The 13,321-nt window shown below is 39.9% G+C and overlaps 1 protein-coding gene and 1 pseudogene across 2 annotated transcripts in view; both read right to left on the bottom strand.

Moving 5' to 3' along the window:
* LOC307217436 (lipase member M-like) overlaps positions 1-13,321 on the bottom strand; it is a 63,319-nt pseudogene that overhangs the window by 33,430 nt on the left and 16,568 nt on the right. Inside the window, exons 7-8 of the transcript XR_013844015.1 lie at positions 12,236-12,301; positions 11,279-11,704 (exon numbers count right to left, since the gene is read on the bottom strand). The product of XR_013844015.1 is annotated as a lipase member M-like (transcript). The remainder of the gene's footprint in view (positions 1-11,278; positions 11,705-12,235; positions 12,302-13,321) is intronic.
* LOC307216283 (lipase member M-like) lies at positions 1,437-10,197 on the bottom strand. Its single transcript, XM_079976432.1, has 10 exons — positions 10,102-10,197; positions 9,176-9,284; positions 8,665-8,782; positions 7,279-7,477; positions 6,548-6,657; positions 5,957-6,093; positions 5,407-5,553; positions 3,589-3,660; positions 2,273-2,338; positions 1,437-1,979 (listed from the first exon to the last, which is right to left on the bottom strand). The coding sequence occupies exons 1-10, from the start codon at positions 10,128-10,130 to the stop codon at positions 1,746-1,748; spliced, it is 1,221 nt and encodes a 406-aa protein (XP_079832558.1). The 5' UTR covers positions 10,131-10,197; the 3' UTR covers positions 1,437-1,745.

Below are 13,321 nucleotides of genomic sequence, written 5' to 3'. Positions count from 1 at the left end.
CTTCTGGTGGTTAGTGAGGTTGTCCTGTTGCATTAGCTTTAATAAACTGGGTTCCTGCTGGATCTGTTGAGTTTGCTGTTGGTGATAACAATTATTTCCAATTGTTCCAATTGTTCAAGAGCTTTTGGGGTTTTTTAAGGTAAATGCCGTATACAGGTAATAAGAGTGCTGCAGCTGATTCTTCTTCTGAAACATCCTAAGGAACAGATACTTAATACTTTCTATGTTATAACATAGACAGTCCTATGCCTTGGTTTCTGAATCTTAATCAGAGAAGGTCTGCAACCTGTGCTAATTGTTCCTAGGCTGGGGCTGGGGCTGATGTCCAACAAGTGGTGGGAACCAGGTTGCTCATCCCCGGACGTGTCCTGGGCTGTGCCTGAAACCAGAACCCAAACATGAACCACTTTCCAGCTGTTACTATGACTTGGAAGAGAACACTTCTGGTTGGATTGGTGGATTGGTGAGATTAGTATGAGCACAAAGTTGGAAAAAAGCACCCTACTTCTGGCGCTTCCATGGGTGCAAAGCTCAGGAGTTGCTGGAAGAAATGGTGTACATTCTCCTACCTCTGGCATCATGATCTCTTTGTCAGGACAATGATCCACAGCAGGGTTCTTGATCTGGGGTCCATTGACCCCTAGGCTTCCATGTGTGAACTTCAGGGGGCCCATAAACCAGGCACCAAAAATTATTTCAACCAATGAAACCAACGTTGCTCAGAATGATGCTCCTTCCTTCTATCTCATAGTCCTCAGACTCCTCCTGCTGTCTACGGTGGCTTCTAAGGAAATCCCTTTGTGTCTGTTTAGCTTTCTGCTTTGAGACCCAAAGGCCACGCCTGGGGGAAGGAAGGGGCTCTAGTATACTCTCCAGAGACACCATGCCACTTGCCTGCTGTACGGTTTCTAATACATCTGACCCCTGTCTCTGTTCAGGGCTGGAGCACCTGCTATCTCACTCCTGTTCTTCATCACCCATTATTTCCAAGCTCCTTTCTTCTTCTGGGGTGTGTTCAGTTTCAGATCACCATGGTCTTGGTTTCATACTCCTTTCCTCTTCTCCCTCTCTGTAAGCCACTTACACTGGCAGTTCCCACCACTCCTCCTCATCTACCAAGTCCCTGACAGTGGCCCATCTAGTTCATCATCCTGTTCTGACAGTGGCCAAACAGATGCCTGTGGGATGCATGTAAAAATCTTATCTTATTTCCTTCTTGTGCCATAGAAAATTGTCTTTGTGAGAAGAATTCTGCAAGGGGGAGTCATTTCTTCCATCAGATTCTCAAAAGGGCCTATGATCCCCTCCGCTCAAAGGTTAAGACCTCTAATCTACAAGGATCTCCATCAAATGAGAACAGGTAATATCTAAAAGATGAGGCCTTTGCAGAGAGAAATGTGCTTTTGCAATGCATGATCAAGCAATTCTACCATCAATTGTGTCAGTGCAAACAGGTAGATTTAATTTGATGGCAAGCAATAAGTAATAAAAACAAAACTCAGTTAACAAATTGATCATATATACATGTTATACAGACGTATTGCAGCATCTACAGTCACATGGAATTAGGGCTGGCATATTTCCAACAGTGAAAATCCAGACAGAAAAGTTGTTGAGCTTTTTTTCGCAAATTCACATAGATAGCTAAGGTATTTTTAAGGGAAATCGCCAAAAATGACACCTCCAACATGGGTTGTCCTAAGTCCTAATGGAATATATGCAGTATATATGACTTTTGTAACATTTTATTTGTACTTCAGCATCAGCTTAAATATATCAGGGAATAATTTCTTTGGAGCATCCAAACCCCATGGAAAATCGCCATGCTGCCATTCAGGAATATACTTATGGAAAACCAAATTAGAGATTCGAGGAAGCAACAGCTGAATGTCCTTTCTGTTTTCTATAATATCATGTCCACCATACCACACAGCAGTTGGCACAACCATGTCTTCGATTTGATAGATTGGAGGAGTGGTCTGTGGATGAAAATATCAGAATGATTAAAATGGGTTTCATCAACCAATCTGATGGTTCATATGCAGTGTCATCAAAATTATGGGGAAATGGTTCCTTGAGCATTCGTTTCAACTTTTCTTTCCTAACGTATTAACGAATCTGTCATAAATTTGTGCAGGGTTTATTCCTAAACATTTTCTTCATCTTTTTTTGTGACCCATTAAGTTCAATGAGAGTTAATCCTAAATAAATATGCAGCTTTAACACATTGAAATCTATGACAAATCCCAATCAAAACAACCCTTATAATTACCGTGTTGTATATAGCTTTGTTCTTACTGCCATAGTCAAAATATTTCAGTTCTTTTGATTTAAAAACCTATAAAAGAAGGGAGAAAGTACTGAATTTTCAAATTTTTAATGCTGATATATTTATAAAGTACACATAGATTAAAAATTGGCAACAAGAATTGTCAGAACACTGTCCCCAATGCGTACATAATAATAATAATAATAATAATAATAATAATAATAATAATAATGTGGTATGGTAAAGGTAGAAAAGGTAAAGGAACCCTGGATGGTTAAGTCCAGTCAAAGGTGACTATGGGGTTGCGGCACTCATCTCGCTTTCAGGCCAAGGGAGCCGGCGTTTGTCCACAGACAGTTTTCCGGGTCATGTGGCCAGGATGACTAAACTGCTACTGGTGCACTGAGGACCGTGACGAGTGCCAGAGCGCACGAAAATGCCGTTTACCTTCCTGCCACTGAGGTACCTATTTATCTACTTGCGTTGGCAAATATGGTATAATATGATTATATAGTCAACAAAGATCCTGCTATAAATTTCAAGCAATCAAAATATAAGTTAACTATTTTGTCGTGAATTTCTTTGTACACATAAAGAGCACAACCAATCAAGGCAGTCTATGATGGATTACTACATTGTTTTCACAAATTTGTGTGTGGTTTCGTAAGAATATATTATTGTTTTATCTGGAAACATTTTCATATTTATCTGGTTTTTCAAAAAATACAATCTGTTTTTACCAATATTTTGCATACATCACAAATGAATAAGAAAATGATATTGGAATTTGTATAAAATAATTTCAAAAATCAATCCTTAATGTTCACTATCACAGTAATAGCCAAACTGTGTAAGGTAATGAGAAATTGCAGTGTGCAAATTCAAATTAATGATCACTTCAAATATAATGAATAAAAAATCACTTTAGGTTTGAAGTTTAAGAACTACTCTTTAGACAACGAAACAGAAAAGTTTCTCTTTATTTCTTCTTGTGCATGACCCTATTTAAGGATATTTACTTTTGCTTTCATTTGCATTTTATTATTGCCAATTTCTACATCTGTAGACACTTATATATCATATATCACATGTAATCGGGCAACTAAACCAGCAATAACTCAGGGAAAAAAAGCTCCTGTGAGTGGTAGCTTGTCATATACAATTTATTGCTATATTGTTTTTCATTTACTGTAACTTTCCTGTCACCTTCTGTAAATTAAAAAAAGAAAACCCTTATATATTCACACACAACAAGCATTCATTTGTACTCAAATGAGCTCTTAATTTTGAAATAAGGAAAAATATGCATTAAACCCCACCTGGACCAAGTGGATCATGTTTTTTACAGAAGTAAAATCTGGGAGAATTCCAGTATACACATCTGCTCGACTCTGGATTGGAGGAAAATAATAAGAATATAAATATCTTTTAGAATCATCTCTGATTATACTGAGGAAGGAGAGAAATGAATTGCACTATAAAAACATCACCAGCATCAGAGCAATACAACATACATATACCTTGAGAAAGGGAAAGGGATATTACATAGGAAAACATCCATCTCAGGAAAGATGTGATTGTGAGTTTCCTCCTCCTCCTCTTCCTACTCTTCACTGTTCTGTTCAGTTCTGTTCTACTTCTGTTTGTATGAGGGTAGAAATGGAATTCAGGAGGGTCAACACAATATAGGGGGTGTCCTGAGGGAATAATTAACCACAGCCACCTGCAAGCTCAGTGTTAGGTATCAGCCTGGTAGGAATCTGCACCATGGTTGCCCAGTGAGGCCTCGTTTGTTGGGCTTTCACCCCAGCAAAGTTAAACATGGGCTGACTCCAACCAAACAGGTTTGGGGTGGTCCAAACCCAGCAGACCCATTCCATCAATATGGGGCTTGCGTGCTGAGGTCCCCAAAAACATCCCTACCCCAATAACTCACACATCACACATAATTTTTGTTTAAGGTTTTTGGCATAATTTTGGCCACAACTTTATTATCATACAAATTGTGAGTGGTTGCTTAGGCATTGGTTATGACTAGCTATCCCCCCCGCCTTGGGGGATAGCACTGACTCCCGGATTCCAGCGAGAGTCAGTGTGGAGGAACAAGAACAGGGCAACTGGGGCTGAGACACAGACCCTTCAGTTCCTCCCCGCTTGCTCCTTGGGGTCTTATGCGGCCCGCACCCGATTCCAGGGGTTTGGACAAGGGGATGGTAAGCCCCAGAATTCCTTTAACGGAATTCCCATGCAGCAGCAGCATTGGAGGGGTAGGCACAGCCAATCCATACCCTTCCACCAACCAATTTAACCAATGCCTAACCGCCAACCTTACAAGTTGTGACGATTTGCTACGCAGTAGGCAAAACCCAATTGGCACACACTAATCAGCCAAAAGGAAAAATTCCTACCAGGCCCTCGCACCAATGCGAACGACCCCATGACAGGCATAGCAAGGTCAAAGCAGAAGCCCCATCAAGGGAGGGCGGGCGGGTGATCCGGTGTCCACAGCAAAAGAGAAAGGAACAAGCTGTGGACCTAGAATAAATAACCTCTGATCCCACCCGTAAATTGGCAACATCAAATTTACCCCAGTAACAACAGCTAACCAATCTGACCCAAGTCCCTTGCAACAGCCTGGCTGGCAACTAAGGATGTTTTCTGGCCCCATCCGCAACACATGCTCTCTCTTTAATGAGAACACGCTTTGTGCAATGATGAACTGATACTGGGACCCAAGGCCATTCCAACTCTTACCCTGTCTGCTGCTGTCAATAGAAATTTGGCTTGATTTTATACCATCACCATTGTACAGTCTTGTTATTTTACTGCACTCAAAACAAGAAAAACCAGAGAGAACAACAAAAACCATATAGTTTATCCATTAGGTAATGTACTAGGGTCTCTTCCACAAAGATTCTTCTCAATTCCTCTCAATTCTAGCTGCAACATATACAGACCTAGTCACTCAATTGCACATTTAAGGCTCCAATCCTATACATGCATAACCTTGAAGCATGTACTATTGAACTCCATCATATTAGTTACTCAATAGTCATGCTTTGGATTGCATGGTTAATTTATCTTTATCTATTGGAATAAAATATATTGCTGTTTTGTCAATATATTTAGCAACATACCACATTTAAGTTATTTAGATTGCATCCAGCGATTAGGAAAATACATTGGATACAAAATTGATCTATTACAGGATAACTGCACAGCTTGGCATTCAGTTTTTTCAGTTTATTATTAAGAACGACAAATTCTTTCTTCCCCCATATGAGCTGTAAAATAAACACACAGAGAGATCTTGGTGAGTCTCTTTAGGATTAATTTCCTAAGGAAGTACAAGTTATTCATGCAAGACCCAAGGCAGTGATTCAACTTAAAGATTTTATTGAGGCTTCGGCAACAGACTGGGTAAAACATGGAAATGGGTTGATTTATATACACTTCTGCTCCCCCCACCCCCTAGTGCATGATTGGCTGTTTTGTGCCAGGCAGTGAATTACAATGCAGACCTCAAACGTCTGGCCTGCATGGTGATGCAGACTCAAGCTCAGAGCAGGAGACACCAAGGAACATACATAACATCTTGCACGACCCCCCCCCCCAAGCTTGAGGAATGAAGTGCCCATATCACTGAGCTGATTATACACACAAGAAAAACCTATGAGAAATACCTACTCTGATAAATCCATCAGGAAGAATGAAAAATAGCACAACAGGTCCACTGGTGTCCACAAATGTGTAGGAAGGAGCCAAAGCCATTAAGAGCTTGACTTTCTGAGCAACCTGTGGCCTGAGTGAAAAGGCAATTAAACCTGCCAAAGAGAAAGAATTCCAGAATTCAGCAGCTTTTCCAGATATACCAGAGCCAATATGCACACTGAATCTTTGGTCTCTCATACTGGGGAATGGTCTTATTCTAGTGGAAGAGCACATTCATGTGTGCTCAATCCAGGTGTCTCAAGGTAGGGCTGAGAAAGACCCAGGAAAGCTGCTGCCAGTCAGTGTTGAGCTATAGGAACCAATGGTCTGACTTGATACTACAGCTCTCTATCTTCCTATATGCTTATCTGCAACCAGTTTGCAGAGGCCTCAAAACCAGAGACCTCAAAACCAACACCAAAAAACAGCACTTCAGTTGCTGCTTATTCTTTCAGTCTGAATTATTAGATCAGAACTATATCTGTGATGTGAATTTTGGATTGTAAGAAGGTTTTAAAATTAAGGGCTCAGGCAGTAAATGGATTCCATTTGTGTCATATTACTTACCAAGTGTCCCACCCTGAGACACGCTGAGAAAATACAACCCTTCTTGCTTGGTTTTCTGCAGGATGAAAGTTATTGTTGCTGGAATATCATATATCACAATTTCATGGAAGCTGTAAGACATTACACGAACAAAATGCAAGTGAAGTTTTCTCCCCTTAGCCTCATGTTCCATTAGTAGTGCACACTATTAGAGGTGTGTATGGACTCTGCCCCAAATAATGAGGTGAATCGGGGTGATTTGGGCTGTGATCTCCCATTCCTAAAAGGGTTTGTGCCTTTAAAGAGAATGTTAAGTGATTTAAATGTGTGGTTGTCCACCCACCGCTGCCCCATTGACATCTTTGTATTGCTCCAGGTGAACCCAGACCCAGGCAATCTAGAGTTTCATCTACACATTCCCAGCAAATCCCAGATTGGCCCGATTCAGTTCAGGATCTAGGATTCATCCAGAGTGAATGCACAGTCCTAGCCATTACCCTTAGCTACATCTCAGAGCTCCACAAATTCAGCCTGCATGAATATAAAGTCATGCATTTTGTCATGTTGATGTAGGCTCTAAAAATAATAAGAAAAGGAACCATAACCCACCATGTCCCATCTTTTGGAAGTCTTTTGAGTCAGCACTTCTGACTCAACAGAAGGAAAAAAGATATGTTGGTATTAGTTATACTGCAGAGACAGTAATTATTACAATTATCTCAACTATCCAAGCTACAAGTTGTGCTTTATACCTGAAATTCCAAAATTCTTCTTGGTCAATTGACAGAGTCTTGTGTCTTCTAGACCAGCTGGTCCCTCTAGTATTTATTATCCAAACATCATAGCCAGCATCTGCTAGAGCAAATCCTAGACTATTGTTGGGAAGATTTGCAATCCAGATCCTACCTTCACTCAAAACACCATGTACCAGTAAAACAACTGGCCTAGGACCTGGGGGGAAACAAGAAAAAGGGCATTAGATAATATTGTAGACAATCTACCTTTTAGATAATTTCTGTTCACTTCATTAAAATTGTGCGTTGTGATGATCTTCTCTAGTCCAGAATAGATACAATTATGTATATGACTGAGATAATTGCTTCTAACTAGGTGATGTGCCATGGCTGTCCCACCTTTCGGCACTATTTAACAATAGTTTGGCTGGCCCTATTGACATGCAGAATGAAGCAGTTGCTTCAGGTAGCAGAGGATTTGGAGTGGGAAGTCGGAAGACAGAGCTTCATAATTACCATGTTACATGCCCTGCTGTTTCCAACCCTTATATCCTAAGATAAATGAATGATGTTGTCCCTTGGCTTATCTGAATGGCTTCTGTACATGGAATGGATTGGAGAGGGCTGTTGGCCTTCTAATCAAGCAGTGAAATGTCTTGAGCAGGGCCTGACTCAATGGCGTAAATAAATCATTTAGTCCATGCCACCTCATTGTGAATGGCTCAGAAATAAGGTAGGGAAAGACAAAGGTGTTTAGCTGAGCTCAGATAGGAGAAATTGGGCAGAAGATGGTACCCCTTTTCTGAATTAAATCACCATTTATGCACCCCCAAAAACTTAATCCAAGCACTTCATTCTTACTCAACATCACACAGAGACATAGACAAAAGAGCTTCAAATGTCTTTCTGGAAAATGAACTAATTCTAGTTAAAGTTCAACATTACCAGAAAGAAACGTTTGTCCAATTGCAAAATGAAGTAGTTTAGTTAATATTTGGTTCAGAGTTCAATTCAAATTATCCTTGGCAATGTCACTTAGCTTTCAGATGTTATAAGCTGCTGTGCTGCCATATAAAATATAGGTAAGAAGACTTAAGATCACATCAAAACACACACAGTAGGATATGTCTTATTGTCTTCAATCATTCCGAACCTTAAAGTCCAAAGAGTCTAAAGCATAAAAGAGAATGGACTTGAATATGAATTAGAATTTTTTGAAAAATATTACCCCCAAATGAAGTTAATTCACATTCAGTTCATCCAGCAATTATGGCAACTACTGTCAGGTGTAGTTAAAAGATTTTTGAACTAATTTAGTAAACTTCACTTAACTGAGCTAGTTAATTCTGAGATTTTAAGCAAATATTTGTTTTCTCCGGGCTATGTACATTCCTATAAAAATACCTGTCTTCCCAGAACTGTGCATTCCATAAGGAATTCTGTTTGCTTGCAAGTAGTAGCCATCCTCTGTCAGGATTTCATGCTCTTCACTGGGGTATCCCCAATATTGGATTATTTCATTCTGCAAGAACAAAGAAATTCTCAGCAAATTGAGACCTTTATTCTAAACCTAGATGTGCTACATGGGATTTTAGGTACAATGGTGATGAGGAGAAGAGAAAAAAGTTCTGGATCCTGCCTTCGTCCCCTGCTGGCTGTAATGAACAGAAGCAACCAGGAGGAGCTATCGTCAAACAATGTTTTAAGCATTAAACAGAAACTGTCATTTGGCCTTGGGGTCTGCTAAATTCATCCATTATAATCCATCAAGCCTCTTTGGGGTAACTCAGGCAGGCCTGGAAATCCTTCTGTGAAAAGCAAATGCTTTGGAATATCAGTTAAAATAAATTTGTACAAATTATTTTTTTCTATCAATAGCCTGTTGTTTTCAAATGCATCTGAACAAGCAACTCACAATAGTCATGAATTCTTGGGGATTCAAGTGCCGTTTCCTTAGGAATTCTTCTGACTCTGTTGTCTGTTGGTTTAAGCACACCACTACCCAAAACAGCCACATCGCTGACCTGTGTAAAACAATATCTGTTGCTTCAAACTCCTTAGCAAAGATTGGAAGCCTTTCTTAAAATAGTTCTTTTAAAAGATCTGTGATTTTCCTCCAGCCGGGAACACAATGGAGGTGGTTTTGGCACCTCTCAGGTAACAGTAAGAACTTGCTGTCACAACTTCGTGGTGAGTTCTGGCCCCTATTTTCCTTGCGAAAAAAGCACTATGACAAAGGCTCACAGAACTTAAACTCACAGTTGTACACGGAAGTGCACGTTACTCTGCGTCCAGGGCTGCTGTATACCAGCTCTGTTTGCTACACCAGCTGAAACACAACCTGGCTGTGCACTGTCTCTCCAGAGTGGTAAATGCTCTGCTTATCTCCCGCTTGAACTACTGGTATAGCTCTATGTGGGGTACTTTTGAAGATGACTCAGAAATGATAACTAATCCAGAATCCAGCAGCCAGATTGGTAATTAGGAAAAGCCACCACGACCATATAAAACCAGTCCTACAGAATCTACCCTGACTCCCAGTACATTTCTAAGTACAATTCAAAGTGTTCGTGCTGATCTTTAAAGCCCTAAACAGATTCAGCCATTGCTGGGAGAAGTGTAGTTACAAGGAACCAGTATAAGGCTTGTATATAAGTATACATTTATTCAGTTTGTGATTCCCCCATGGTTGCATCAGTTCTTTGCCCGCAGATTTTGTGAAAGTAACCTTAATTTCTGGATGTGTAACTCTATTAAATGCAAGCTATTAAAATGTAAGACCAAAGTATGCCACCGAAAAAGAAATGAAAAAGATAAATGGAAGAAAAGATTTTTGCTTACCTGCTCCTGTTGATCAATAGCAACCACATCTCTAATACACACTGAAGAAGACCTAGTTTTTAATAAACTGCAGAGATTATGATCACTTTCATCAGCTACTATATAATTATGCAACACGTGTCTTTCTGCATTGTTAATTATGAAACAGACGCAGAGCAAGCAAAAGGGTTATGACAAAAGGATTATCACATCCCCATCATGGCAAGTCTCTACAAAGCATTGAAATGTACATAATACTGTTGAATGGTCTCTTTAAATTTGAAGGTTCATTATTGTTCCACAAGATGTGTATGTCTTTAAGGGACAGAGCAAATAACATGACCTAGTTTTACAGCTGTGAAGCAGTATAGCAGGTGCTGTTAAGTTGTGTTAATTAAGCCTATGCCACCCTGAAACCTGTGTCTCCAGTCTGCCGGACTGGAGACACAGGTTTCAGGGTGGCATAGGCTTCCCAAACCTTTTAAATACTTTGAAGCATCTTAGCTCAATCAATTAGCAAATGTGATTTATAGAAATGCTATTGTTGCTCATTGTTTTTATCAACTGTAACAAATTGTACTCCAAGTTTTGTTTCGTTTGTGTTTGTGTTTACTATTCTACTGTGAAAAACTGATAAAAACATTTTTAAAATACTGGTATGATTTATGTCTAATTTCTGGACTCAAACCTCATCTAGACGTTTGCTGCACAATCAATTTAGATACAGTGGTACCTCGGGTTACATACGCTTCAGGTTACATACGCTTCTGATTACAGACTCCGCTAACCCATAAATAGTACCTCGGGTTAAGAACTTTGCTTCAGGATGAGAACAGAAATCGTGCAGCAGCGGCACAGCGGCAGCAGGAGGCCCCATTACCTAAAGTGGTGCTTCAGGTTAAGAACAGTTTCAAGTTAAGAGCAAACCTCCAGAACTAATTAAGTACTTAACCTGAGGTACCACTGTAATTAGGATTCTGTTCAATATGACAACACTAAACAATATAAATGCAGAGTACATTTTACTTTGCAATTAATTGTTCTATTACATTTTAAAGGGGGTGGGGAAATCTCGGGTAAGATATTTCATGATTCATTGCAGAACAGAAGCAAGTTTATTCTATAATGCATGGTTACACAATATAATATAATATAAATATGCATATTGTTATAATAAGTAGTATTAGAGGCTGTGCACCTGCATGCTGTTACTTTTTTACCATCAATTTTGTTATGTGTTTTTCTTTCTTAGATCCTTTTGTTATTTCTAGCCACCTTTAATATTATTTGTGACAGAAAGGAAGAACATAAGTACAGAAAACAATCAATCTAAGACTTTTTTAAAAGGTGTCTGCATTAATATCATATATATGTTCTGCCCCTCATATTAATACTTTATTTGAACTTTTGCATCAGACAAAGTACATCCTTAAACAACTGGTCTGGTGCATCAAGACCCAGGTAAAATCAAAATGTTGCCAATCAGGAATATTCTTATAGAAAACTAAATGAGGGATTCGAGGGAGCAGACGTTCAATAGCCTCTTTGGTTACAACAATGTCATGCCCACCAGTCCACACAGCTGTACAATAACATCTTCTATCTTATAAAATGGGGGCGTACTCTGTTGATAAAAAGAACAGAAATATGAAAATTAGGTTCACTTTTACATTTTTTCTCTTTTTAAAGACATCTTTTGGATCTTCAAATGCATTGAATGTCTAACATCTGTCCCTTGAAAATCATTCTTTAACTATCTATTCAGTATCCAACTCCTTACTCTGGACCAATAAGAATAGCAAAAGGAATGACAGCCCTTATGGCTAATGAGTAGGATGTGCTCTTCAGGACAGAGGAAGCATCTGGTTTGTGTGTAGAAGGTCATAGGTCCCTCAGGTTCTCTAGTAGGGCTTGGAATCAGAGCTGCTGCAAATCAGTATAGAGAGATAGATGTGGCAATAGTCTGACTTGGCATAAGGCAGTTTTCTGTGTTCTTACTCATTAAATGCATGCACTTTCATAGATAAACACATAATTACAACCAGTTCTGCATCTTTCCCAAAGGAATGATATAAGAACTCAGAAATCACAACACGGTTCTCATTTAATGTTTAACCTGCCGCCAAAATCTCTCATTAGAATCCAAAACACTTACCATGTTGCAGACAGCTTTGTTCTTTGATGCATAATCAAAATGCTTAAATTGGTTGGTTTTAGCAACCTAAAAAGATGGAAAAGACTTATACACAATTTGAAATTTGGTGCATGTTCAAAATACAAAAGCCTCTTGAAAGATGGAAAACACAATAAAACAATCAAACTCTTGGGATCTTGGTTATCAGAATTCCCACCCATCAACCCTAGCCAATGATAGGACCAAAAGCTCTGCTTAAAACAGTGGAAAGTAGAAAGTCAGGTAGAAGGTTATTAACATATCTATCATCCTCATTGTGAGAAAATATTAAAGAACTGAGCCCAGCCCCTCAAGATTGAGGGAGTTCAGCCCCATTCCCGCATATGTTGGGAGGGAGGAGCTATCCTCATCCCATAGAATTGGTGCCTATGCCCACAATATTGACGTCTTCTTTTGCCCAGCCTTCACTAATCTTCAGCTGCCAAGACCACTGCAATATGTTTCACCTTCTGCGTAATGTGAGGATTCCCAGCAACAGTGGATGTTAGTGCACTCAGGTGCATGGGGCAGTACCCCACCAACCTCCATCTTCCCTCTTCCACCCGCCCCCTGCCTGCCTGTCAGCTTCCTACTTAGTCTCAGTGTTGCCCTTGTAGAACACAGCAGCAAGGAGAATGGGGTCTGCCTTTAACTGCCTGCAGTCCCACTAACTGTTTTCCTGTCTTCACCCCCATCAGTAGATAATACTGAACTCAAAGGAGCAATGGGCAGATTCAGTAAAGGGCAGCTTCCTGTGTTCTTCCCATGAAATCCAAAGAGTTGTTACAGTTCATGTTTCAATATTGAAGTACAGTGGTACCTCGGGTTACAGATGCTTCAGGTTACAGACGCTTCAGGTTACAGGCTCTGCTAACCCAGAAATAGTACCTCGGGTTAAGGATGAGAACAAAAATCACACGGCGATGGCGCAGCAGCAGCAGGAGGCCCCATTAGCTAAAGTGGTACCTCAGGTTAAGAACAGTTTCAGGTTAAGAACGGATCTCCGGAATGAATTAAGTTCTTAACCCGAGGTACCACTGTAGCTAGAATACAACTTTTGAGTGGTCC

The sequence above is a fragment of the Podarcis cretensis genome, assembly GCF_951804945.1.
Source record: "Podarcis cretensis genome assembly, chromosome: 5".
In the NCBI taxonomy this organism is placed as follows: domain Eukaryota; kingdom Metazoa; phylum Chordata; class Lepidosauria; order Squamata; family Lacertidae; genus Podarcis; species Podarcis cretensis.
This window is presented reverse-complemented; position numbering and strand designations above follow the sequence as displayed.